General features: G+C 63.2%; 4 protein-coding genes across 4 annotated transcripts; 2 read left to right on the top strand and 2 right to left on the bottom strand.

The window, feature by feature from the left end:
• The first annotated feature begins 1,156 nt into the window (after positions 1 to 1,156).
• On the top strand, positions 1,157 to 3,652 carry RAX2 (retina and anterior neural fold homeobox 2). Its single transcript, XM_057376915.1, has 2 exons — positions 1,157 to 1,399; positions 3,209 to 3,652. The coding sequence occupies exons 1-2, from the start codon at positions 1,157 to 1,159 to the stop codon at positions 3,650 to 3,652; spliced, it is 687 nt and encodes a 228-aa protein (XP_057232898.1).
• A 2,231-nt stretch (positions 3,653 to 5,883) lies between these two features.
• LOC130579821 (mucosa-associated lymphoid tissue lymphoma translocation protein 1-like) lies at positions 5,884 to 13,184 on the bottom strand. The gene is made up of 17 exons (XM_057376909.1): positions 13,055 to 13,184; positions 12,166 to 12,307; positions 11,812 to 11,978; positions 11,264 to 11,394; positions 11,018 to 11,171; positions 10,515 to 10,693; positions 10,298 to 10,394; positions 10,112 to 10,159; positions 9,982 to 10,017; positions 9,385 to 9,588; positions 9,059 to 9,236; positions 8,642 to 8,716; positions 8,076 to 8,203; positions 7,863 to 8,009; positions 7,454 to 7,611; positions 7,228 to 7,362; positions 5,884 to 7,133 (listed from the first exon to the last, which is right to left on the bottom strand). The coding sequence occupies exons 2-17, from the start codon at positions 12,300 to 12,302 to the stop codon at positions 6,879 to 6,881; spliced, it is 2,229 nt and encodes a 742-aa protein (XP_057232892.1). The 5' UTR covers positions 12,303 to 12,307; positions 13,055 to 13,184; the 3' UTR covers positions 5,884 to 6,878.
• An 819-nt stretch (positions 13,185 to 14,003) lies between these two features.
• Positions 14,004 to 15,133, bottom strand: MRPL54 (mitochondrial ribosomal protein L54). The gene is made up of 3 exons (XM_057376837.1): positions 15,024 to 15,133; positions 14,524 to 14,680; positions 14,004 to 14,251 (listed from the first exon to the last, which is right to left on the bottom strand). Exons 1-3 carry the CDS (start codon positions 15,097 to 15,099, stop codon positions 14,119 to 14,121), a joined length of 366 nt encoding a protein of 121 aa, XP_057232820.1. The 5' UTR covers positions 15,100 to 15,133; the 3' UTR covers positions 14,004 to 14,118.
• A 42-nt stretch (positions 15,134 to 15,175) lies between these two features.
• Positions 15,176 to 21,699, top strand: APBA3 (amyloid beta precursor protein binding family A member 3). The gene is made up of 10 exons (XM_057376836.1): positions 15,176 to 16,329; positions 16,820 to 16,859; positions 17,250 to 17,395; positions 17,516 to 17,602; positions 18,150 to 18,308; positions 18,639 to 18,818; positions 19,025 to 19,237; positions 19,723 to 19,842; positions 20,517 to 20,657; positions 20,736 to 21,699. Exons 1-10 carry the CDS (start codon positions 15,262 to 15,264, stop codon positions 20,805 to 20,807), a joined length of 2,226 nt encoding a protein of 741 aa, XP_057232819.1. The 5' UTR covers positions 15,176 to 15,261; the 3' UTR covers positions 20,808 to 21,699.
• The last annotated feature ends 115 nt before the right edge of the window (positions 21,700 to 21,814 follow it).

Here is a 21,814-nt window from a genome sequence, read left to right as displayed (position 1 = left end):
CACACACTGTGCTCTTTGCACACCCATGGCACCGCACACATGCTGTACAGGTGCTGTGCACACACACTGTGCCCTTTGTGCAGCAGTGCAGACCCGGGCACTGCACTCTAACAGTGCTCATGTGTGGCACAAACCACCCCGCACACCCCCGTGCCCTCACATGCACCCGGGCACCATGCACACGCTGCACACACCTTCCACACCCTACACACACCTGTACCTCACTGGGAGCACCGCTGAGCACCCACCCCAGTGCAGGCACTGCACACACRGGTATGTCCACACAGACACCCCTGTGTGCACAGTCTGGGCGACATCTGACACCCATACCCTGCCTGCKGCCCTCTAGGACCCCCCTTTACCCCCTCCCAGCATGAACTGAGGCTCTTTTTCCCTCCCCACAGAGGCATTAGGTGGGTCTTTGCTGGCGGCTCTGGGCAATGCAGTGCCTTCCCCTTGCCCCGGGATTACAGTTTTCTGCCCCATTTCCATGTCTGCCGACATCCTCATGGTGGAAAGAGAACCTTAATCCCCTGCAAATACTGCAGGAAGATTTCAGATGCCGGATAAAAAGCTTAAAGATGAAACGTTGCGAGGGTTGAAAATGCTTATAAGCGTCACCAAAACGGTTATTAGCCGGGGGACGGTGCCAGGTCATTCCCGCCCAGCCCGAGCACCGACACTGGGTCCTCCAGTGTTCCAGGGCCAGCCTTCACCATGGAACTGGTGGAGGAGAAGGGCTGGGGAGGCAGGAGGGAATTAACCCAGCTTGGTTCCCTCCAGGCCAGAGCAGATAGAGATMAGTTTGGCTCTCTGTGGGGGCACTTTCATAAAATCCTCCACTTTAGAGAAAACTGGCTTTTAGTCCCARTGGGTTCATTGTCCTGGTGGCATCTGCCAGCAGAGCCAAGTGCAGGGTGTCCCTTGGACTGGGTGAGTCCCCGGGATGGTGGATCAGCCCCCCGGACACCACAGCCCTGGGATGTTCTGCTGCAGCAGAGAGGATTATACCTTTGCATAACCTGTTCCTGGGGCCACCCTATCTTCCCATCTTCCCATCCCTCCATGTCATGTCCGTCCATCCCTGGACTGGGGACAGCGCGGGGTCTGAACACCCCACACCCGCTGACCCCGCGGTGCCCCTGCAGGTGCCACCATGTTCCTGAATAAGTGCGAGGGCGACCTGGGCGAGCTGCGGAAGCCGGGGGACGGCGAGGGCACCCCGCCAGCCGCCGCCGAGGAGGAGCAGCCCAAGAAGAAGCACCGGCGGAACCGCACCACCTTCACCACGTACCAGCTGCAYGAGCTGGAGCGCGCCTTCGAGAAGTCCCACTACCCCGACGTGTACAGCCGCGAGGAGCTGGCCATGAAGGTCAACCTGCCAGAGGTCCGCGTGCAGGTAGGGAGAGGGAGCGCCCCAGCATCCTGGCTCTGTCCCCAGGCAGTGTCAGAGAGACCCCAAAGYGCTGGAGAGCTCTGCTCTGCTCTCAGCTCTACCTCCCCCTGCGCCTCAGTTTCCCCACTGCTGAGACGGGAGCGGCATCTCTCTGCTGGCAGCAAAGCCAGGGTAAGGGTTTAATGGCTGAGCCTTGCTCCCCCATGGGGTCCCAGCTTGGCCCACGCGGTCCCAGTTGGGCTCACAGGCCAGAAGGCCCCCTTTGGGCACAGAGATGGTTTTTAGAAATTTTTGCCCCTTCTGGTGATGGTTGGTCCCATCCCTCCTGCTGACCACATGAGAAAGAGGCAAAAAAAGCCCCCTGTGTCGTTACTTCCAGGTATTTAGGGCTGGGAAAGCACAAAATTCTCATGGATTTGAGGGTTGAAGTTTGTTGGAGCAGAGCAGATCGGGGGGCAGTGGGACTGGGGAGGTTTCACTCTCTAGGCCACTGCAAAAGGCTCATTGGGGACAGCAGAGCCTGGGAAGAGCCTGGGGTCTCACCAGCCTGCTCCCCACTGAACCTGGACTGATGGGCGAGATCAGGGAGGCACACAGGGTCAGGGAGCTGAAGTGATGAACCCACTGTGAAGCAAAGCATAACCCCCTTACAAATGAACTGAATTCCCACGGCCTCGGCCCCTGTCCAGACAATGCAGACCCCCTTTTTTGGGGGGTCCAGATCATAGAGACACCTCTGCTGAGATCTCTGAGCAACAGCTGGTTTCATAGAATCACGGAATTGTTCAGGTTGGCAAAGCCCTCTGAGACCACCAGGTCCAACTGTTCCCCCAGTACGGCCAAGGCCACCACTAATCCATGTCCCCAAGTGCCATTTCTACATGCCTGCTAAGTCCCTGCAGGAAGGAGGACTCCACCACTGCCCTAGGGAAGAAGTTTCCCCTAATATCCAACCTAACCCTCCCCTGGCACATCCTGAGGCCATTTCCTCTTGTCCTTTCCCTTGCTCCCTGGGAGCAGAGCCTGACCCCCAYCKGCCTTCACCRTCCTGTCAGGGAGTTGTGGAGAGTGAGAAGATCCCYCYYGAGCCTTCTTTYCTCCAAGCTGAGCTTCCCCWGCTTCCTCAGTTGCTCCTCATCCAACTTGTGCTCCAGCCCCTTCCCCAGCTCCATTCCCTTCTCTGGACACAAAGGTTGCAGAAGTGCAGCCCAGCGTCCACCAACAGCCATGATCAGCCAATGGAACCCTCCCCTTCCCCACCCAGCCATTGATCTTTGCTCCCCTCTGCGTCCTGCAGCAGCCCCCTGTGCCCTGTGCTGCTCTGGGGACACGGGGACCAGCACTTTAATGAGCAGCTCCCGTGGGGCCAGACGTCACCGCAGGATTTGGGTCGCCAGTCCCTGTCACTCCTGCTGGGTTTTGGCRCAACTGTGGCTGCTTGACTCATAAAAGCTGTGACTGAGGGTCTGGGAAGGTTGGGTGACACTGCCCCRTGGGCTGCAGAGAGTCTGCAGGGCYAGGGTGCATGTTCCCATGGAGCAGAAGGGGCTGTGTGCTCACACCTCTCACTCTGCACACCTTGGAGAGGTCCTTGGTCTCTGGGGCTYGTGGGAGAGGTGTGGCAGAGGTACTGGGATTGCTGGAGCCCTTGTGGGATGGAATACCCCATAGAGGACACCCCACGTGGGATATTGCAGAATGGGCCCCCCTGCCTGGAGCAGACATGGGGCACCCCATTAGGACACAGCGTGTGGGGCATGCCGTGAGGGTCCGGCTGGGCACGGTGAGCTCACCCTGGCTCTCACCTCACAGGTCTGGTTCCAGAACCGACGAGCCAAGTGGAGGCGTCAGGAGAAGATGGAGGCCAGCTCCATGAAGCTCCACGACACCCCCGTGCTCTCCTTCAACCGSCCCCCCATGACCCCCAACGTGGGGCCCATGAGCAACTCCCTCCCGCTCGACCCTTGGCTGACGTCCCCCATCTCCAGTGCCACCACGGTGCACAGCATCCCCGGCTTCATGGGAGCTCCCCAGGCCCTGCAGCCCCCCTACGCCGGGCACTCCTTCCTCAACACCCCCCCGCCCATGGCGCAGGGCATGCAGCCCATGGCCCCCGCGCCCTACCAGTGCGGCACCCCCTTTGTGGACAAGTATCCGCTGGAGGAGGTGGACCAGAGGAGCTCCAGCATCGCTTCACTGCGCATGAAAGCCAAGGAGCACATTCAGACCATTGACAAGACCTGGCAGCCCATTTGATGAACGCTCCCCTCCGAGCCCCCACTGCCGGCTCTGCCCCGGGGCGGCCGAGGGAGGACAGTGGGTGCTCAGCAGGACCAAAGCTGGGACTGGGCAGGGATGCCGGCCTGTGTCCTCCCCACACTGAGCCAGCACTGGCAGTGTCAGGAGAGTGAACTGGTGCGCTGGTGGAACCCCACTGCTGTGGGGTGCACCCCAGGAGAGCCCCTTTGCCTCTGAGGTACCGACATCAGCCGAGGACACGGCTGAGGCTCAGGCATCCCACTGTGCCACCGGGCCACCCGCCACGCCCTGCTCGGACACCTCCTTTCCCCACATCCCCTACCCTTCCCATTATTCGTAATTTTTTTTAATGCTGCAGATTTAAACAAAACTGAACAGAAACCTCTAGTTTCGTAGGGAGTACTTGGGGGGATGTTTTAGCCGCCCCGATGTCGGGGCACGCCGCCGGTGGTGCCGGGAGATGAGCACGGGTGTATTGTGAGTAAAGAGATAAGCTGGACGGCTGCTGCATGCTGGAGTCGGGCGCTGCCGGGGCTTCGGTCGCGCCGTGCCGTGCCGTGCCGTGCCGTGCCGTGCCGCGCCCTCCTTAGCGCTGCGGGGCCGCCAAGCCTCTGCCGGGAAGGAGTTTTGCTTTCCGGAGGCAGAGGAGCGTCATCCCTGCGCTGCCCCCTGCCCTGATCCCTCGGGGCGCTGAGTGCAGGGCTGGGCCAGGTCCAGCCACAGGTGACCCTCCCCAGCCAGCTGGGACTGGCTTGTGCTGCACASCTTGTCACAGGTCACCTGCTCGACTGTCCCTGGGGGCTGTGCCCGCTGCCCCCCGCCCGAACACTCCCAGAGGTGCCAGAATTGTGCAGGAGGAAGGGTGGCAGTGGGACCCCTGTGACCCCTGGCCAGGGCTGGTGAGAGGAGGGGGCCAGCTGCGAGCCCTGGGGGCACCCCAACACCCGGCTTACCCTCTGCCAGTGCTTCCTGCCAGGTGGGAGCTGGGTGGTGGCGACAAGGTGCCGTGTCCTCAGGGGTCCCCAGCGTGGCTTTGCAGCTCCCTGTCTGCCCAGGCACCGGAGCTCAGGGCACAGGCACGGTCACCGACACCCTCACTGACGGCAAGGGACAGCACGGGCCCAGCAGACGGCGGAGCTCACAGTCGTGTGTGGGCTTGGAGGAGCTTAAGCTCAGCTGGGACAGCAAGACAGGGGGACTCATCCCTGGGAGAGCGGGTGCCCGGGTCCCTGGGATGCCCTGAGGTGTCCTGGATTCCTGGGGTGCCCAGCCCCTGGGGGAGCCACACGAGGGACAACCTTCCGCACATCAAAACAAGATGTTTCCCCAGAAAATCTTCCCACTTCGGACCTGACAACAGCCCCCAGCCGGGGCCGTGCTGGGGCAGCCCCATCCCCGCCGCGTCCCCCCATCCCAGASCCCGCTCGGTGCCAGCGCCCCGCCCGCACCCCCTACCCCCCRGCCGGGGGTCTCACCACGATCCAAACCCCCCGGGGCCGGACTCTGACGTCCCCAGAGCCCCGAGGTCGGGCGGGTCTGGCCGGGATGCCAGCGGGCCAGGCGAGGCACTGACCCCGGCGAGACCCTTCTCCTTGTGCCCCGTTCCCCGGCTGCTGCTGCTCGTCTGTTTCGTTAGCGACAATTAAACCTTTAACAACCCATTAAACGCATAATCGATGCTCCCCGGCTCTCCGGCCCAGCTAATGGGGTGAAGCGCCCCGGCCGAGGCGAGCTCCGGCCGGCAAATAATGAAGCAACGGCTGCGGAAGTAATGGGGTTTGATCCGGGGGACGGGACGCGCTCAATGGGGGCTGCGCTTTTCACATGACATAATTGCCGAGGCTGGCGCCAGCCCGGGGCACCCCTCGGCCTCCCGAGCGCCAACAAAGGCCGGCTGGCGCGGGGAGAGGCAGCGCCGCACCCCCGGCTCGTTTGATCGGAGCCTAATTGGGGCGAGGGTGCTCCCCCAGSCCGGCCCCGCAACCGCCGCCCGGCAGCGCGGAGGGGCCCCGCCACCAGGATGCGTCTCTCCGGCTCCGTGGGGCTGGGGGATTGTTTGAGTTATGGAAATGAGATGTTTTCCATGGGCTTGCACGGGGAATGTCAGAGTACCCTCACTTGGTGTCCTCCTTCCCTGCCCTGGGTGCTGTGCTACACCTCCTGCAGAAACAGGCAATATTTCTGCAGGAATCTCCCCAAAAATGCCATTGGAACACAGGGAAGGCACAGAAGTGCCGAGCCGCCTGCCCGGCCCACTTTATTGGTGGATTCCCATGGGAGCCTGCCCAACATGCGGGGGTTTGTATGGGAAAAATCCAAGCAAAAACGCATTTTTGCCCCCTTGGATCCCAATCCTGTCCTGAAATCACTCACTGCCCAGATGGGGCCGGTTCCTGGGGTGCTACTGGGAGGACTGGGTGCTACTGCAAGCACTGGGGGCATCAGCGGGTGCTCCCAGCCCCTCGCAGCCCAACAGGAGCCCTMCCGCTCCCACCCCCTCTAATCTCCTCCCGCGGGATTTGCCCCCTAAGCTGCTTATTTCTCTCTATTTCTCCCAGGCCTGAAGGAACCCAGCCCTGCCCCGGCACGACGCCTCGAGCCCGCTGAGCCATGGGCTCTGGGCACTCTGCCCCTGGCACTGCCTGGCAGTGGCCCAGCAGTGGCCTGACATGTGCGGCTGGCACTGCCCAGGGACGTGGGGGTGGCACTGCCCAGGGACGTGGGGGTGGCACTGCCCAGGGACGTGGGGCTGGCACTGCCCAGGGATGTGGGGGTGGCACTGCCCAGGGACGTGGGGCTGGCACTGCCCAGGGATGTGGGGCTGGCACTGCCCAGGGACAGGTGGGGGTGGCATTGCCGTGCCCAGGGACATGGCGGTTACACTGCTATGCCCAGGGACACGGGGGTGGCATTGCTGTGCCAAGGGATGCAAGGATAGCACTGTCCAGGGACATGGGGATGGCACTGCTATACCCAGGGACGTGGAGGTGGCATTGCCATGCCAAGGGATGTGGGGCTGGCACTGCTCAGGTGCATGGTGGTGGCATTGCCACACCAAGGGACATGGGGCTGGGGCCAACAGTACCAGTCGTGCTGTGCTGTGAGACCAGCATCCCTTGGCACAGGCCAGGATGGGGCTCAGTCCCTCCTGCCTCTGTCCTCTGGCSCCCAGGACAGATGTGGCCCCAGGGGACAGTGATGACAGAGGGGCCACACTGTCCCCCTACAGTGTATGGGAGCTGGGCCCCTCGGGGCTCAGGTTCTCCTCGGGGGTGTTGACCCATGAGCTCCCTGAGGCCCCCCAGCTCCCCGGGGGCGAGGAGGAGAGGGGGCTGTGGGGCGGTGAGGAGGGCACTGCCCGCTGCAGGTTGAGCTTGGCAATGAGTGGCCGCCCCACGTTCACCTGCTGCCGCTCCTCCACGAAGTCATCCATCCCCCTGTAGCGGTACTGCAGGCACACGGTGAAGGCCAGCTCCTGCTGCAGGGGACACCAGCGCTGTGGGCTGCTGCCCTGGCATGGCCACGGTCACGCTGTGCCCCCAACACCATCCCCTGCCCACCACGGCTCTTACCCRCAGCTTCTGCAAGCCACAGATGCGGCTGTAGAGGCAATAGGAGGGGCAATCGAGGCTCCAGACGGGTGCCAGTGGGCTGCCCACTTCCTCTGGGCTCTCCTTGTTGGTGCACTTGAGGTCCACGTCCAGCTCCTGCCACAGACAGCGTTCACATGGAAACCAGCAGAGTTTCCCCCCCATTCCCCAGCACCGCCCCAGTGGGGGCTCCRGCAGCAGCTCCCACCTCAGGAATGTCAGTGAGCCTGGCCTCACACTTGGTGACATCCTCGGGGGCGGCCACCACGCGTGTGTAGATGATCATGATGTTGGAGAACTCGGCAGCAAAGCCCAGCTGGACGGTGACACCGCAGTTGAAGTGGATGTGGCGACTCTCTGGCAGGACTGGRGAGGGGACAGGGAGCACAGGGCTGAGACCTGCCAGGCTCAGGGCTGGAGCTGTGCCCATGGGTGAGGAGGGTCACCTCAGAGCAGGGGTGCCAACACTGTGCTCCCGTCTCCAGGCTGGTGGCTCTGTGCTGGCAGTTTCTCCTCCAAGTGGGAGGAACCCAGCAGATGCTGGCCGCATCCCGTCACTGCTCTTTGAGCTGTCCCTCCTCTAGATKCCAGCCTGGGACCGCTTGGCCGTGACTCACCGTGAGCCTTGGCCCACTGCAGGTTCCTGGCAGAGGACTCGTCCCGGCCCGGGGGGCGGATAGGGTCGGTCAGAGCTCGTCGCTCCGAGAGGTTGCTGCGGAGCTCCAGCGCCTGCCGGCCCCGYGTGATCTCCAGAGTGCCCATGTCTGTGGGGTCACAGGTGTCGGGAGGGGCCACCACAGGGTCACTGTTCCCCACTGCTCCTCACTCACCCTCGGCCACTTTGTCCAGCAGCACCGTGATCTTCTCATCCTCCAGCAGCCAGCGCTTMAGGAAGGTGACGAAGATGCCATTGGAGAGCTCGCCCTGGCTCAGCTCGTAGGCTTCGGCATCTGCACACCTGCGGGGACAGAGCCACGGTGGGATCTGCCATGGGCTCTGGCACTCCCTGGGACTCTGCCCMCAACGGGATGACAGCCCAAAGGAARCCAGAGYTGGRTGCCCAGTGCTCTTCCTGTTCCCACCACACCATCTGGCCACCGTGCTGGGGCAGGTGAGCACATGGCCGATCCTGGATGCTTACAGCATCACCAGCCCCAAGCCCCCTGCTCTGGAGAAGTCCTGGGGCTTCACACCCTCAGCTGCTGCTCAGAGCCGAGCAGTGCCATGGGCACATCCCTGCCCTGAGAGGGACGGGGGGGCTGCTGCTCGCCCACCCCCTCCAGCATCCAGGGGGGAGGGGTGCAGGCATGGGAGGCTGAGGCCGTGTCCCACCCTGAGCCAGGCAGGGACACTCAGCCCCACTGCCTGTGCCAGGGGGCASTGGGAGGGGACCCACGTGGCGTAGCCAAAGACGATGTTGGCCGTGACCTCCAGCGCCCCGACCTGCGGGATGACGTCGTCATTGAGGTTCCTGCTCAAGAGAAGAGAAGCTGGACAGAATGAAAACAGGTCCTCCCCCAAAACCCACCCCAAAGCACACCAGACACTGAGGGCTGCTCTGTGCCCCTCTGCCCACCCATTACAGCATTTGCCAGCTCACAGGGGCACTGAAGCTTTGGGGCATTTAGACAAAGACAGTGGGTTTAGATGGGACCCTGAGGGTGCCCCGCTACCCTCCCCTGGGAGCCACCGCCCACAGGTCCCTGTGCTGAGCCCTCCCAGGCGGCAGCTGGCCCTGGCTGGGTGACAGGGCTGGGTGACAGGGCTGGGTGACAGGGCTGGGTGACAGGGCTGGGTGACGGGGACAGGTCACCTCTTGCGGCACATGTCGAGCAGGAAGATATTGAGGCCGGTGCGGCGCTGCTGCATCTCCCGCAGCACTCGCTGCACACACAGGCAATGCTCCGATGTGTAGGCGCTGGGCGCGTCAGTGGGCACCATGAAGCTGTTGCCAAAATTTTCATAGCCGTGCCCAGCATAGTAGAGCAAACCTGCCGGGGGAACAGAGGGCGGGTGGCATGGTGACATCCCCTGACCTGCCAGCACCTGCYTCTTGCCGGTTTGCACCCCAAGACTCCACCAGCACAAAACCACCCAGTTCCCCCAGGGCTGGAGTCACCCTGGTGGGTGCTGTCACACCGTAGACGCCCTTGTCGAGGAGGAGGAGGAACTCATCCACGGCCATCTGCATCTCGGCCTTGCGCAGGTCCAGCAGCGACACCACCTTGAAGTCGAGCTGGCGCAGGAGGGCACCGAGGGCATGGACATCCACCATGGGTGCCTGCAGCTGCTTGTGGTGCAGGTAGTGCATGTTGCCGATCAGCAGCGCCACTTTGTCYGTGGCTGCAAGGACGGGACAGGACAGGGAGGTGCTGTTATGGACTGGGACACTCCTGCTCTCCATGCTACCCCCAGCCCATGGAGGTGACACCCAGCTCTGGCCAGCATCACTGTCCAGGGTACTACTGAGGGACTCTGAAGCATCCCTGCCCTGCTGATCCCTGAACCCCCGGGTTACGCTTAAGGGTTAGGGGATTGGGGATTTGGATTGAGGGTTAGGGTTGGGGTGTTAATCTGCTCTCCTAATTCAGGCAGGGGTGGGAGGCTGTTTCACTCTCCCAGTGTGCTGCACGCAAAGCACTCCTGGCCAAGTAAAGCCTCACAGGGTGMCAGTGGTGACATTGGTGACAGTGGGAGCCCTCCAGGGCCAGCAATGCCTCCTGGGCAGGCTCTTACCATACAGCTGTCCAGGGCTGYCGTGCTCTAGCGAGCCTGGGAAGAGAGAAATGTTGTGCCATGGCCCTGCAGTGCCAGGGGAGCACAGCAGGCAGAGCAGTACAGACCAGYCTGCTCTGCCCCTACATACCTCCATCCCACTCCTGCCAGGAGCCTCCAGAGGTGAAGAGCCGTGGGCCTGGGGCAGAGGGGAGGTCARGAACCCCATGCATGGCAGCACCTCCCAGCAGGGGATGCAGTACCCCCAAAACTGTGGAGCAGCTTTACTGGGAATAGAGCAGCTGGAGGGGTCAGGAGCTTTGTCTGGGGCCCTCACCGATCTCCACATCCACYTCCTGGCTCCACACCTCATGGAAGAGGTTGAACACACGGCAGGAGTAGCTGCCCCGCTCGGCTGTYGTCACCAGCTTCACCTGCCAGCGGGACAGAGCAGGAGGCTGGGGCAGTGTGCCAGACCATGCAGTGCTTTGCCACACTCACTGTGCCGTGCCGTGCCATGCCATGCTGTCCCGTGCCAGGCGGTCCCTCTATACCTGGAGCTGGGGTGCCTGTGCTCCTTCCACAGGGCGCCGGTTCCTGAACCACTGGTACTGGGGCGGGGGGTTGCCRATGGCTCTGCACTCCAGCAGCAGCGTGTCCCCCTCGGCCAGGCGGCACTGCCGCGGCTGCCGCACGATCTGCAGCCCCGCCATGCTGGGGCAGTAGCCACTGGCTGGGGAAGGGACAGGGGGCAAATCAGGCACCCAGCCATGGCAGCACTCTGCAGAGCTGCTCCAGGCCCCAGGTCCCTCACCCCCRGGCCCTGGCACCCATGGGTGCCATGAGACAGCAGACATGAGGAGGACACAGAGCATGTGGCTCCTCTGTGGGCACCAGAAACCTTTGCTGCTGAGCCGGGGCATTATGTGGCAAATGATGCCACTCAGGACCGCCCCTGTCCTGATGGGACGAGAGGTGCCTGCAGGAGATGTCCTAATACCAGCAGGGCAAGTTGTGCCCCATGGCTACCAGCCCAGGGACAGACCTTGAGACCCACCTGAGCTGGGGCTGCTGTTCTTCTCCACCTGGACATGAGCCCACCTGGAGAAGGTGAAGGTGGCCCCGCAGTTCACCCTGCAGATGTACCACTCGGGCTGGCCCGGGGGGGCAGCCACGTTGATCACCAGCTCCGGGGATGTGGCTCCAGGCACCTAYGAGACAGGAGGTGGCCAAGGAGTCGTGGCTCCCTCTTGCCCTCGCCATGGACAGGGTGCAGGGGCCCTGCTCAGTGTGGGGACCTCACCTCCCGCCTCCCGCAGAACCACTGGTACACGAGCCCAGGCGGGCCGGTCGCACAGCAAGTCAGGGACACTTGTGTCCCCTCTGCCACCACCTGTGACTCCGGCTGCACCGTGATGCAGATCATGTCCTGGACTGCAGGAGAGGAGAGGAGAGATCTGGGCTGGCTGAATCCCCTGTCCCAGACCACCCCATCCCACCCAGAGCCATCCTACCCTGTCCCACCACAACAGATTCTCCTCTCCCAGCCCAGCCCATCTTATCACATCCCACACCTCTGTCCTGTCCCATTGGCACATTCAGTGCTATCCCATCTACCCCTCTCATYTTGTTCCAGTCTGTCCCATCCCATGTTTCCCAAATGTGTCCCRTCCCATCCCTTCAGACCACATTCCATCCTATCTCACCCTGTTGTATCCATCCAACTCTACCCTTCCTGCCCAGCACCTCGCTGGTCCAGACCCCCAATAGGAAATGCTGCGGTTCACCGTCCCCCCCATTTCCTCCTGCTGTGCCCCGGTGCCCCCTGCGGTGCCCGGTTCCCGTCCRTACCGGCAGAGCTGAGCACCCGGCAGGCCTGTTCGTGCCCCATGCGCTCCAGGCAGCCCAGCAGGTACCGGAGGGTGCAGTCGCGCTCGGCCAGCAGCTGCAGCAGGCACTGCGTGGGGCTGCCGCGGGGCTCCAGCACCTTCAGAGAGCACATCTCCAGCTCCTCGGCGCTGCGAGRGCCCGCAGCCGTCAGAGCCCTCCTGTCCCTCGGGGGGGACAGGAGCCCTGCCAGGAGCCTGGGTGGTGCCCCGGGCCGGGCAGTGCCCGTGCGCCCCTCGCTCGGGCCGGGCAGGGCTGTGCCCATGTCCCTTTGTGAGCCGGTCGGGGGCGGCTCCGGCAGCGCTCCCCCAGCCCTACCTGCACTTGAAGCGTTTCTCGGCCCCGGCCAGCTCCGCCAGCTTGCGCCAGCCCCGGTTGGCGTTATCCAGCAGCTCACACAGCCGGGACAGCACCTCCCCGCCCAACGAGCCGATGGGCATGCTCCAGTCCCCCATCCCTCCTGCGGGTGCCGAGGAGATGAGGGGTCAGTGGGTCACCAGACCCCTCTGGGTGGCTCTGGGGGCACAGCAATGAGATCTCTGCTGTCAGAACACCTCCCAGTAGGAGACTGAGGAGGTGCTGCGATCTGGCTGGGCAGCGCTGCTGGATCTGGCCACCGGCAGCCAGCCAGGAATGCCACACACTGGCACTCTGTGAGCCGTGACAGTGACACGGGGCACCCTGTTCACCCCCCAGCCTTGGGCAAGGAGCCAGGGCACTTCAGCCCAACCCCAGGAAAGGGACCTTCATGGAATGGGGGTCCACAGAACTAGAAAGAGGGGATAGCCCCCATCACTCTTCCTGTCCTGTCAGGTGACACAGAGAATTGGGGCCCCAGTACCCCTCTCCTGGCAGCAGACCCASTGGGGCAGCAGCAGAGTCCTTGCTACCACCAGGCCTCTGTGTGGTGGCTCTGGAGGGGRGCCTACAGAGGGGTCAGCAGAGGGTACATGGGGGTCCTGGGGTGGGGCACAGCTCAGCTTGCCCTGAATTCTGGGAAAGGTTTTGGTGTGACATGAACCACCTGGACAAGGGCAGCACCCAGGGACCAGCTCCCTCCTCCTCCCCTCAGGTTCTTTCCCAACCACCCACCCCAGAAGGGCCCGTGTGCCCAGAACTGAGGGTCACCCATAGCAGCTGGGTGACTCTCACCCAAGCAGGGGGTTCCAAGACAGAGCATAAGGACCCGGGTGCTCCCTCTGCTCACCTGCTGCTGGATATGGGCTCTGGACACGCTGGGATGGCGAGGGGAGGGTAAGCTGCAGAACGGGCCCGGCGGGGATGGGCACTCACCACGCGCTACGGCCGAGCCCCGTCAGCCCCGAGGGTGCGCACTGAGCCCCACGCAGAGGAAATGAGGGCTCAGCCCAAAATCTGCAGCACAGCACTTCTGCTTCCCTCCACCTTCCTTCCTGTTATGCAGGYGTGGGCGTGGAGCTGCCACCCCCCAGCCCACGGGGCACATGGGGACACTGCCGGGCCTGGCTGGGTTCCACTGCCCCTTCCTCACTGCAGGGACCTCATGGGTGCCTCTTGTCCCCAGAGCCCACCTCGAGCCCAGAAGGAGCCTCGGGGCAGCCAGGCCAGGGTGGCGGTGAACTGAAGTGACAGAGGCACCTTTCAGCCAGGTGTGCCCAACACGTGGGCAGAACCAAGGCCAGTGCTGGGCTCTGCCAGGCTGAAGCTGGCCAAGGAGAAACAGGAATGGGGCAGTGAGGCCCCTGTTGCTGTGAGGAAGACCCTGCCTTCACCACCCAGCCAAGCCCTGGCACACACCACCACTGCTCCTGCTGCTGGGGAAGGAGAGCATGACATCGGGGTGGCATAACTGCCCCCAACCTTGCCAACTGTACCACAGCACTGCCAGAGCCTGGCCCCATCCTTCCACCCCCCAGGAGCACAGGCTGCTCAGGCCCCAAGACCCCCCGGCCAGGGACACAGTGGGGGCACATTCCCATAGAGCCTTCAGCCCCCGCTGCTGTGGCACAGAGCAGGGAGCAGCACCTGTGTGCAGTGTGGGATCCTCTACAACACAAAACCTGAGCTCCTGTCCCAGCAACACATGCAACCTGTGGCCTGTGTTGCCTCAGCTCTTGGCACGGAGCRCCAAGCTTGCAAAGAGTCTGGGTTTGTCACAGCCTTTTTTTTAACAGGTATCAGCCTCACCAGGGATTTATTTCTTATTTACAGCAAGAAAAAGAAACAAAAAGTCAGGGTGGGTCCCAGTGCCCCCTGTGCTGGCACATGGGGCAGCCCCAAGCTCRGCAGCACCTACAGCTTCTTGCCCTTCTTCAACTTGTTGCGCTGCCATGTGTTGTATTTCCGCAGGCGTCTCCAGTACTCGAGCGAGTCGGAGTCCAGCTCCTCCAGCTTCCTGGGGGGCCCGAGGTGGATTTTAAAGAGCCTGGGGGTAAATGCAGAGGATGTGAGGCTGTGGAAAGCAGGGTGAAGAGACAAGCATGGGATGGAGCAATGGATATGAGTGACAAGGATGTGCAGATCCCTCACCCCCACATCAACAGTGCACCCACTCCTCTCTCCTGACCCTGGGGAAGGTGTCTGGGTTACAGAGGGACAGCTGCCTCCTCCCAGAGCACTTCCCTGTCCCTCTTCACAACTCTGTGCACTCGGGATGGCACCTCTGTCGGGACACAGAGGGGATGGRGCAGCACCCACCAGTCGGGGTACTCGGAGTCGGGTTTCAGGGCAACCTCCGGACCCTCCTTGAAGTAGTTGACTCCCATGGCGTGGGTGGCGAGCATGGTGGGGTCCGTGCACACCTCGGGCCCCTTCAACGCCTCCTTCGGCACACCCTTGCCCTTCGCCTTGGTGGCTGTGGGGACAAGGGCAGGGTCAGGGCGGGGCATGTACCCAGGGACAAGGACACAGACGGGGAAGGGACGGGGACCCGGAGGCAAGGGCATCGTGGGGCGGGAACGGGGCCGGGGGTGGGAGCGGGGCCGAGGCCGGGGGTGGGAGCGGGGAGCACGGCGAATAAAGCTGGGGCGACGGCATCACCGGGACGGGCTCGGGGCCGGGTACCGGGACACGGGGGGACACGGAGGGACACGGGGCAGGGAGCGCGGGCAGGGCAGGACCGGGGTCGAGGAGCGCGGGGCCGGGGCACAGAGGGACGCGGGGCCGCAGAGCGGGGTCGGTGGCCGTGCGGGTCTCACCGGGTTTCTTGGCGTAGCCGCGGGCCGAGGCCCGGAGGACATCACCCGCCGCCCTCAGCAGCCCCCGGGCGGCCATGGGAGCGGGGCACGGCGGGAGCGGGGCGGGGCTGCGCCTGCGCGGGGCCAACGGAAGCGGCGGCGGGACCGTCCCGTCCCGTCCCGTCCCGTCCCGTCCCGGGCCGGTGGCGCCCGCAGCGACAGAGTCCGCCCGGCCCGGGCCGCCCCCACCCCCGCCCCCATGGACAGCGGCACCACCATGGACTTCCAGGTGGCCGCGCTCCCCGCCACCGGCGGCGGCAGCGATGAGGCCGCGGAGCCGCCGTCTATGGACACGGAGGACGGGCCGGACGTCCCCGGGSGCCGTGCGGGGGATGAGCGGCCGGAGGAGCCCTCCCGCACAGCCCCGCAGCCCGGCAGCGATCCCGGGCCGGAGGGGCCAGGGCCCGGCTCGGGGCTCACCGCAGCCGCGGAGCTCTCGAGAGGCGCAGGACGGACCGAGCTGTGCCGGGGCTCGGGGCGGGCGATGGAGGCGGAGGCGGTGCGGTCGGAGCCGCAGGGCTCTGCCCGCTGGGAGCCCAGCGCTGGGAGCGCCTCTCGGGCCACAGCGCATCCCCGGAGCCCCGGCGGCCTCTACCCCGCGGGMATGGAGCTGGATGAGACCCCCGAGCCCAGCGCCCGCCCGGGCGGGGCCGAGTGGGTKGAGGATGCGGAGGACGAGCCCTCGGAGATCCAGGGGCTGCTAGCCCAGCTCGAGACCCTCGACCCCAAGCTCCGCGACCGCCCGTCCGGCCCGGAGCAGGRCGCGCCGTCCCCGGCGGGTGCCGGTGTTCGGGGCCGCGGGCAGTGCCCAGGCAGGTGCCGGCCGTGCCCGCTGCATGTGGCCACGGGCCGGGGCCTGGCGACGCGTCCGTGCTGCCCCCAGCACCCTGCCTGCGCCCGGCCCTGCCACGGGCTGCTCTTTGCTGAGGTCGACCGGGAGGACCTGCTCAGCCTCCTGTGCTACGAGGGGGGACTGCCCGAGGCCAGCACCGAGACCCCCTTRGCCTGCTCTGATGTCCTGGCTGGCACCAACCTGGAGATGCTGCAGGCTCAGGAGGAACCAGCCACTGTGGAGAAGCCTGAAGGGCTGGGGAGGCCAGAGAGCTCGGAGGAAGTATATTCTGGCAGCTGGTGTTACGGASAGGGGCTTTGCGAGGACGATTCTGCCTGCGAGGGCGCTCGGGAAGGTTCCCCGGAGCTGGTGTGGCCAGCCCTGCCTCCCTCTTCGGCACCCGGGGCAGAGCAGCCGCCTCAGGGTGTTGTGACCGTGAGTGCATCGTGCCTTGGGCTGCAATGGGGCAGCAAGAGCCAGGATGTGCTCCTGCGCTCTGCTCCCTCCTGGGCTCTGGGATGGAGGCAAAGGGGAGCCAGGGGTGACTTTCCTCAGGTCTTACAGGTCTTTCCTCACGCTGTGAGAATGCCAAGACAAGACCCCCTGGTACCAGCTTTGGCTGCTACTGCTCTCAATGCATGCTTGCATGGCTGGCTGATTCAAGTGTGCCATGGGGCAGAGGCTGGTGGGTCCAAACAGCCCCTCTGATGCTGGGATCCTGTGTCATCCTCCTCTCCTGCCCCAGGACCTTGCGCTGTCTCCACTACAAGCCAAGGACCCTCCTTTTCCCTGCTCAGCCCTGGGATCCTGTGCCATTTCCCCCATCCCTGTGCCCTGCCCTTGCTTTCCCACTGCTCCAGGGCCAGGCAGGCTGAATCCCTGAGGTCTCAGCCACAGCCTCACTTGCTTTCTCATTGCTTTACAGAATAAGGAACCCCCATCATCCTGCCCAGCCTTCAAGGAGGGTGAGTTGCTTCTGTTTTCAAGTAGCAAAAGCCTCCAGGAGTCCCTACCCACCTGCTTGGAATGGTGGCGGTCAGGGGTCCCAGTCGGGGAGGGGRCAGCCAGCTCTGCATCTATCCAGAGTGGGAATGTGGCTGCAGGTTCCAGGTGGCTTGACCCTTTGCTGAGGAAATTGAGGTGCTTCAGGGATCAGGGAGGGGGGCACTTGAGAGAAAGGGATATCAGGTGAAGGGAAGGGGGGAGCAGCTGTGGGTATGCCAGGTGCCCGTGTCCCAAGCACTGAGCTGCTTCATGATGTGTAGGAATACAGCTAACGGGCAGCAGGAGTTAAAACTAAACCCAGTTTTAGGGGTAGGGGAGCAGTCCCTGCTSAGTCCCTTCCAATGTCTCAGTTCCAGGCCCTTGTGACCCAGCGGACCTGCTGGATGGTGTGATTTTTGGAGCCAAGTACCTGGGCTCCACGCAGCTGGCCTCAGAGAGGAACCCCCCGACCAGCGTCCGCATGGCACAAGCCCAGGAGGCCGTGGACAGGATCAAGGTGCAGGATGGATGGGGACCATGGCTCTGGGTGTGGGGCAGCGCTCGGGATCTGCCTGGGGGCACCTGGTTGTGGGGCTGGGTGCCAGTGGCATCCTGTGACCTCTCCATTGTTGTGCAGGCACCCGAGGGGGAGTCCCAGCCCATGACGGAGGTGGATCTGTTTGTCTCCACACAGAGGATCAAGGTGCTCACGGCTGACACGCAGGTGAGCAGCAACAGCAGCACTCACGTGGCTCTGGGGCTGCTGCATCGTTCCTGTTTGGTCTCAGGATCTCAGCTTTGCTCCCACACCAGCAGGGCYGTGCCCAGGTACGACCTGCAGATGAGGACACACGTCTGGGAGGGGACGTGTCACTGTAGCTATTCTGTGTTGTGTCCTTGTCTCTCTGTGTGGCTGCACAAGGTTTCCCTTGCAACCTGCGCCCTGTAGACCAGCTGGCATCCCAGACCAAGCTCTGGGGAACCCAGGTTTCAAATATGRGAGCTCCTTGCCTCAGGATTAGTTTCTGCACTGTACTAAGAGGGAAGAGCTGTCCTGTCCCCCAGCAGCACCCAAGGACACAGATGAGTCCCTGATGAAGGATCTGTTTGTGCCTTTTGGCATGGTCATGTTTTCTGCCCAGCACGTGCCACATCCCAGCGCTGTGGCCAGACCCTTCCTGCTTGCAGTGCTAGCGGGCTCCTGGCTGTCCTCACAGTCTGATGGCCCAGAGGGGGCTGAGCTCTCTGTRACCCTGTGTCTCCCTTGGCAGGAGGCCATGATGGATCACTCCCTGCAGACCATCTCCTACATCGCYGACATCGGCTCCCTCRTGGTGCTCATGGCGCGCCGGAAGCTGCCACGGCGCTCGGAGGTGGCGGAGGAGAAGCGGCTCTACAAGATGATCTGCCACGTCTTCCACTCAGCTGATGTGAGGCGACACATGGGGCCCTGGGGTGGGAGAATGGCCCTGGGGACCTGAGCCCCATCCCACTGTAATAACTGGATGTTCTAGGCTGGGGCTGCAGCAGACACCCCTTCCCTTCCCACATGGGAGAGGGCAGGAGCCCCGCCTGAGCACCTCTGTGATACACAGCAGCCCAGCAAGCAAAGTGGGGGTGAGGGTTGGCTCCGTGCAGGGAAAGGAGTCAGGATGCCCCAGAGCTCCCAGGGCTTGTTCCTGTGCTGGGCACTGCAGGGCACTGGGAGCTGTTGGCTCCAGCTCTGAGCCATGGTAGGAACAGCCCCTATCCTTCCCCAGGCCCAGGTCATCGCCCAGGCCATYGGGCAGGCGTTTGGTGTGGCTTACCAGCGCTTCCTGGAGGCCAACAGCATCGACCCCAGTGAGCTGAGCCCGCGCCAGTACAGCCGTGCCCTCGAGGACCAGGAGCAGTACAACGCAGAGCTGACCCACTTCTCCCGACAGGAGAACTGCAAGGACGTAAGAGCTGCTYTGGGGGGTGGGGACAACGTGGGGAACCCACTGGCACCTCTGTGTCACCCACTTCATGGCTCCCTGAGCAGCTGAGGTGCTCTCTGCAAAACCAGGTCCCACTGCAGCCAGCTCTGAGTGCAGCTGTGGGCTGGGACATGTGCTCCACGACTCTGGTGGAGATTATGACCATAACCCACGCTCCCTTCCGCCAGGTCTGCATCCGGAAGCAGAAGGGGGAGATCCTGGGCATTGCCATTGTGGAGTCGGGCTGGGGCTCCATCCTGCCCACTGTGGTCATCGCCAACCTGATGCACGGGGGCCCTGCAGAGCGATCAGGCGAGCTGAGCATCGGGGATCGCCTCATGTCAGTCAATGGGACCAGCCTGGTGGGTCTGCCCCTGGGCACCTGCCAGAGCATCATCCGGGTGAGCCGGGGCAGGGTGACCTCCTGCCTCACCCAAGGAAAGAGATGGGGAGGGTCTGTGATGCCAGGATTGCCCCAGGGCCCCCAGCTGTGCAGGGGCCATACCTGTCCTGCAGGCTGTGGCAGTTCCTGCTCAAAGTGCTTGGGAGCAAGGCAGGGACAAAGCTGGGGACTGCACTTGATGTGGCCCTGCTTGAGGAGGAGGGTGGAGGAGGCAGGCAYCTGTCCTGAAGGGAACCTGTTGCATCATCTGCCTCTCCTCAGGAAGGAACTGAAAGCAAGGACAGCATGGCCTCAGGGACAGGGCTGGGTTTATAAGTTCTTGTCCCTGGATTTGTATTTGTGGTATCCCTTTGTGTATCTCAGTTTCCCCATTAAAAACAGATAGTTAATTCTCAGTGCTCACATGAGCAACATGGCTCCATCGCCCCTCAGCCAGTCCAGATAGGTCACCAAAATCTGACTGAGCCCYCTCCGACCTTCCAGGAGCTGAAGCACCAGACTGAGGTGACACTGAACATTGTGCACTGTCCCCCCGTCACCACGGCTGTCATCCGCCGCCCCGACTCCAAGTACCAGCTGGGCTTCTGCATTGAAAATGGTGTGGTGAGTGCCTGTGGGATGGAAGGGGTCTGCCTGAGGGACCAGCAGTGTCCAGGGACCAGTGCCCAGCTCCATGTGCTTGCCCAGGCCCAGGGGTCCCAGGGCTCTGCTGTGCACAGCAAAAGGCTCCTCCCTGCCCTTCTGCAGTGCCAGTGGTTGTATACCGCTCCCTGGTGCTCTGTAGCTGTTTGCTTTTGGCGTGGTGGCTTCTTCCTGGCTTTCTGGCCATTGTCCTCAGTGCTTCAGCCACTCCCTGCTCTTGGGTAGGCACAGAAGGGCATTCCTGGGCTCAGTGGGAGCTGGGTGGGTGAGTGGCACGACCACCTCACACAATGGCTGGAGGTCCCCTGGGACTGGAGGTGTGGGTCTCTCCTGATGCCCCAAGGAAAGCTCAGGATCTGCAGYGCAGACCTGAGAGGAGCAAGAGGGTTTGGTGAGTGGGGCAGCCACACCCCATCAGCCGGGGGACAAAATCCTAGGGGCTCCCCTTGCCTCAGCTCAGCACATCGCTCTGGTGGCAGCAATGCACAGGGACATTCCTGCCCTCACTGCTTGCCCAGGGGCTGGAAGAGGTGGCACCCCAGTCCAGAGCTCTGCCTTGGACTGCAGGGTGTGTGGGTTCAGGGCAGTGGTGACCCAGGGCACAGTTCTGCTCTCACAGCACTCCCCACTCCCAGATCTGCAGCCTGATGCGTGGGGGCATCGCGGAACGGGGCGGCATCCGTGTGGGGCACCGCATCATYGAGATCAACGGGCAGAGCGTGGTGGCCACACCCCACGAGAAGATCATCCAGATGCTCACCGAGGCGGTCAGTGAGGTGAGCTGCTGGGCTTGGAGCTGGGCAACAGCACTCTCCAGTCTGGCTGGGGCCTCTGATCCGTGCCTCTCTGCCTAGGTCCACATCAAGACCATGCCGGCTTCCACGTACCGCCTGCTGACGGGGCAGGAGCAGCCCCTGTTCCTCTGAGCCCCTGTGCCTGGGACAGGCAGGAGCGAGCCTGGGGCAGCAAGGGCAGGAAGAGCTCTGCCTTCTGCCCCAGCCCTGCATCAGAGCCCTCGGCAGGGACTGAGCCTGCAACTCTTTGGTTTTACTCAGGACACAGTGGGAGACTCTGSGGGCTGATACCCAACCTGAGCAGCATCAAGGCCTGTGGTGCCACRGTCTGGGCACCTCCCACTCTCCAATCACCTCTCCCCACCACACAGTGCCTGCACAGTGCCTGTCCTGTTGCTGCACAAARTCCCTCGCCTTGGCCTGGTGCTGGCCAGAGAGGGAACCCCATAGGGAAGTTCCCCCCATCCAGTCACTGCAGGTTGTGCTTTTACACTCACCAACGGTGCCTTTCCTGAGCTGGGGACAGTGCTGAAAGCACAGCTTGGCTCCAGAGCTCGGCCCAGCACAGCCTCAGAGCAGCACTGCCCCTGCACACCCATGTGTGGGTGCAAGCTGGCACCCCTAAAGGACACTCAGAAGCTTCTAGACTCAGCCTTAAGGGCAGAAGCACTCTTGCAAGCTCCTCTTCTCCCCTGGTTTGGCCAGGGGCCTCTTGGGGTGCAAACAAACTCTCCATTAGACCCATTCCACCAAGCTGGGAACCAMGCTGGGAACCTTTTCCCTGGTGCTGCCCTGAGCCGCTCTGCATGCACAGCCCGGCCCAGAGCCACGGCCCTTGGAGCAGCAGAAGGGAACATGGCACTGCCCAGCCCCACATCCCAGGGTGTGGGAGGCTGTGAGCCCAGGGATTCTCCCAGGATGTGCCTTTTTMTGAGCAGCTCTCTGGGCCTGCAGGGCCACAGCAGAGCTGACCTGGTGGTGCCTGTGTGCTTGGTTGATGTAAAAATAAAAATTTTGGGAAATACAGGAGGCTGCATTTGAGGAGCCACGGCAAGGCTGCAGCAGACGAGGCTCAACTCTGGGGGGCACAACCCGAGGCTGCAGCAGTGCCAGGCCCACTGACCAGGGCAGTGCCTGGC

Source organism: Malurus melanocephalus, unplaced genomic scaffold (assembly GCF_030028575.1).
Source record: "Malurus melanocephalus ecotype Western Australia unplaced genomic scaffold, MMel_1.1 scaffold_293, whole genome shotgun sequence".
Taxonomy (NCBI): Eukaryota; Metazoa; Chordata; class Aves; order Passeriformes; family Maluridae; genus Malurus; species Malurus melanocephalus.
Note: the sequence above shows the minus strand (reverse complement) of the source record. Positions and strands in the feature narration are given on the sequence as shown.

Coding starts and splice junctions, on each gene's coding strand:
- MRPL54 (XM_057376837.1), bottom strand. CDS start 15,099: ATGGCCGCCCGGGGGCTGCTGAGGGCGGCGGGTGATGTCCTCCGGGCC. Junction 14,681..15,023: donor CGGCTACGCCAAGAAACCCG/GTGAGACCCGCA, acceptor TTGTCCCCACAG/CCACCAAGGCGAAGGGCAAG.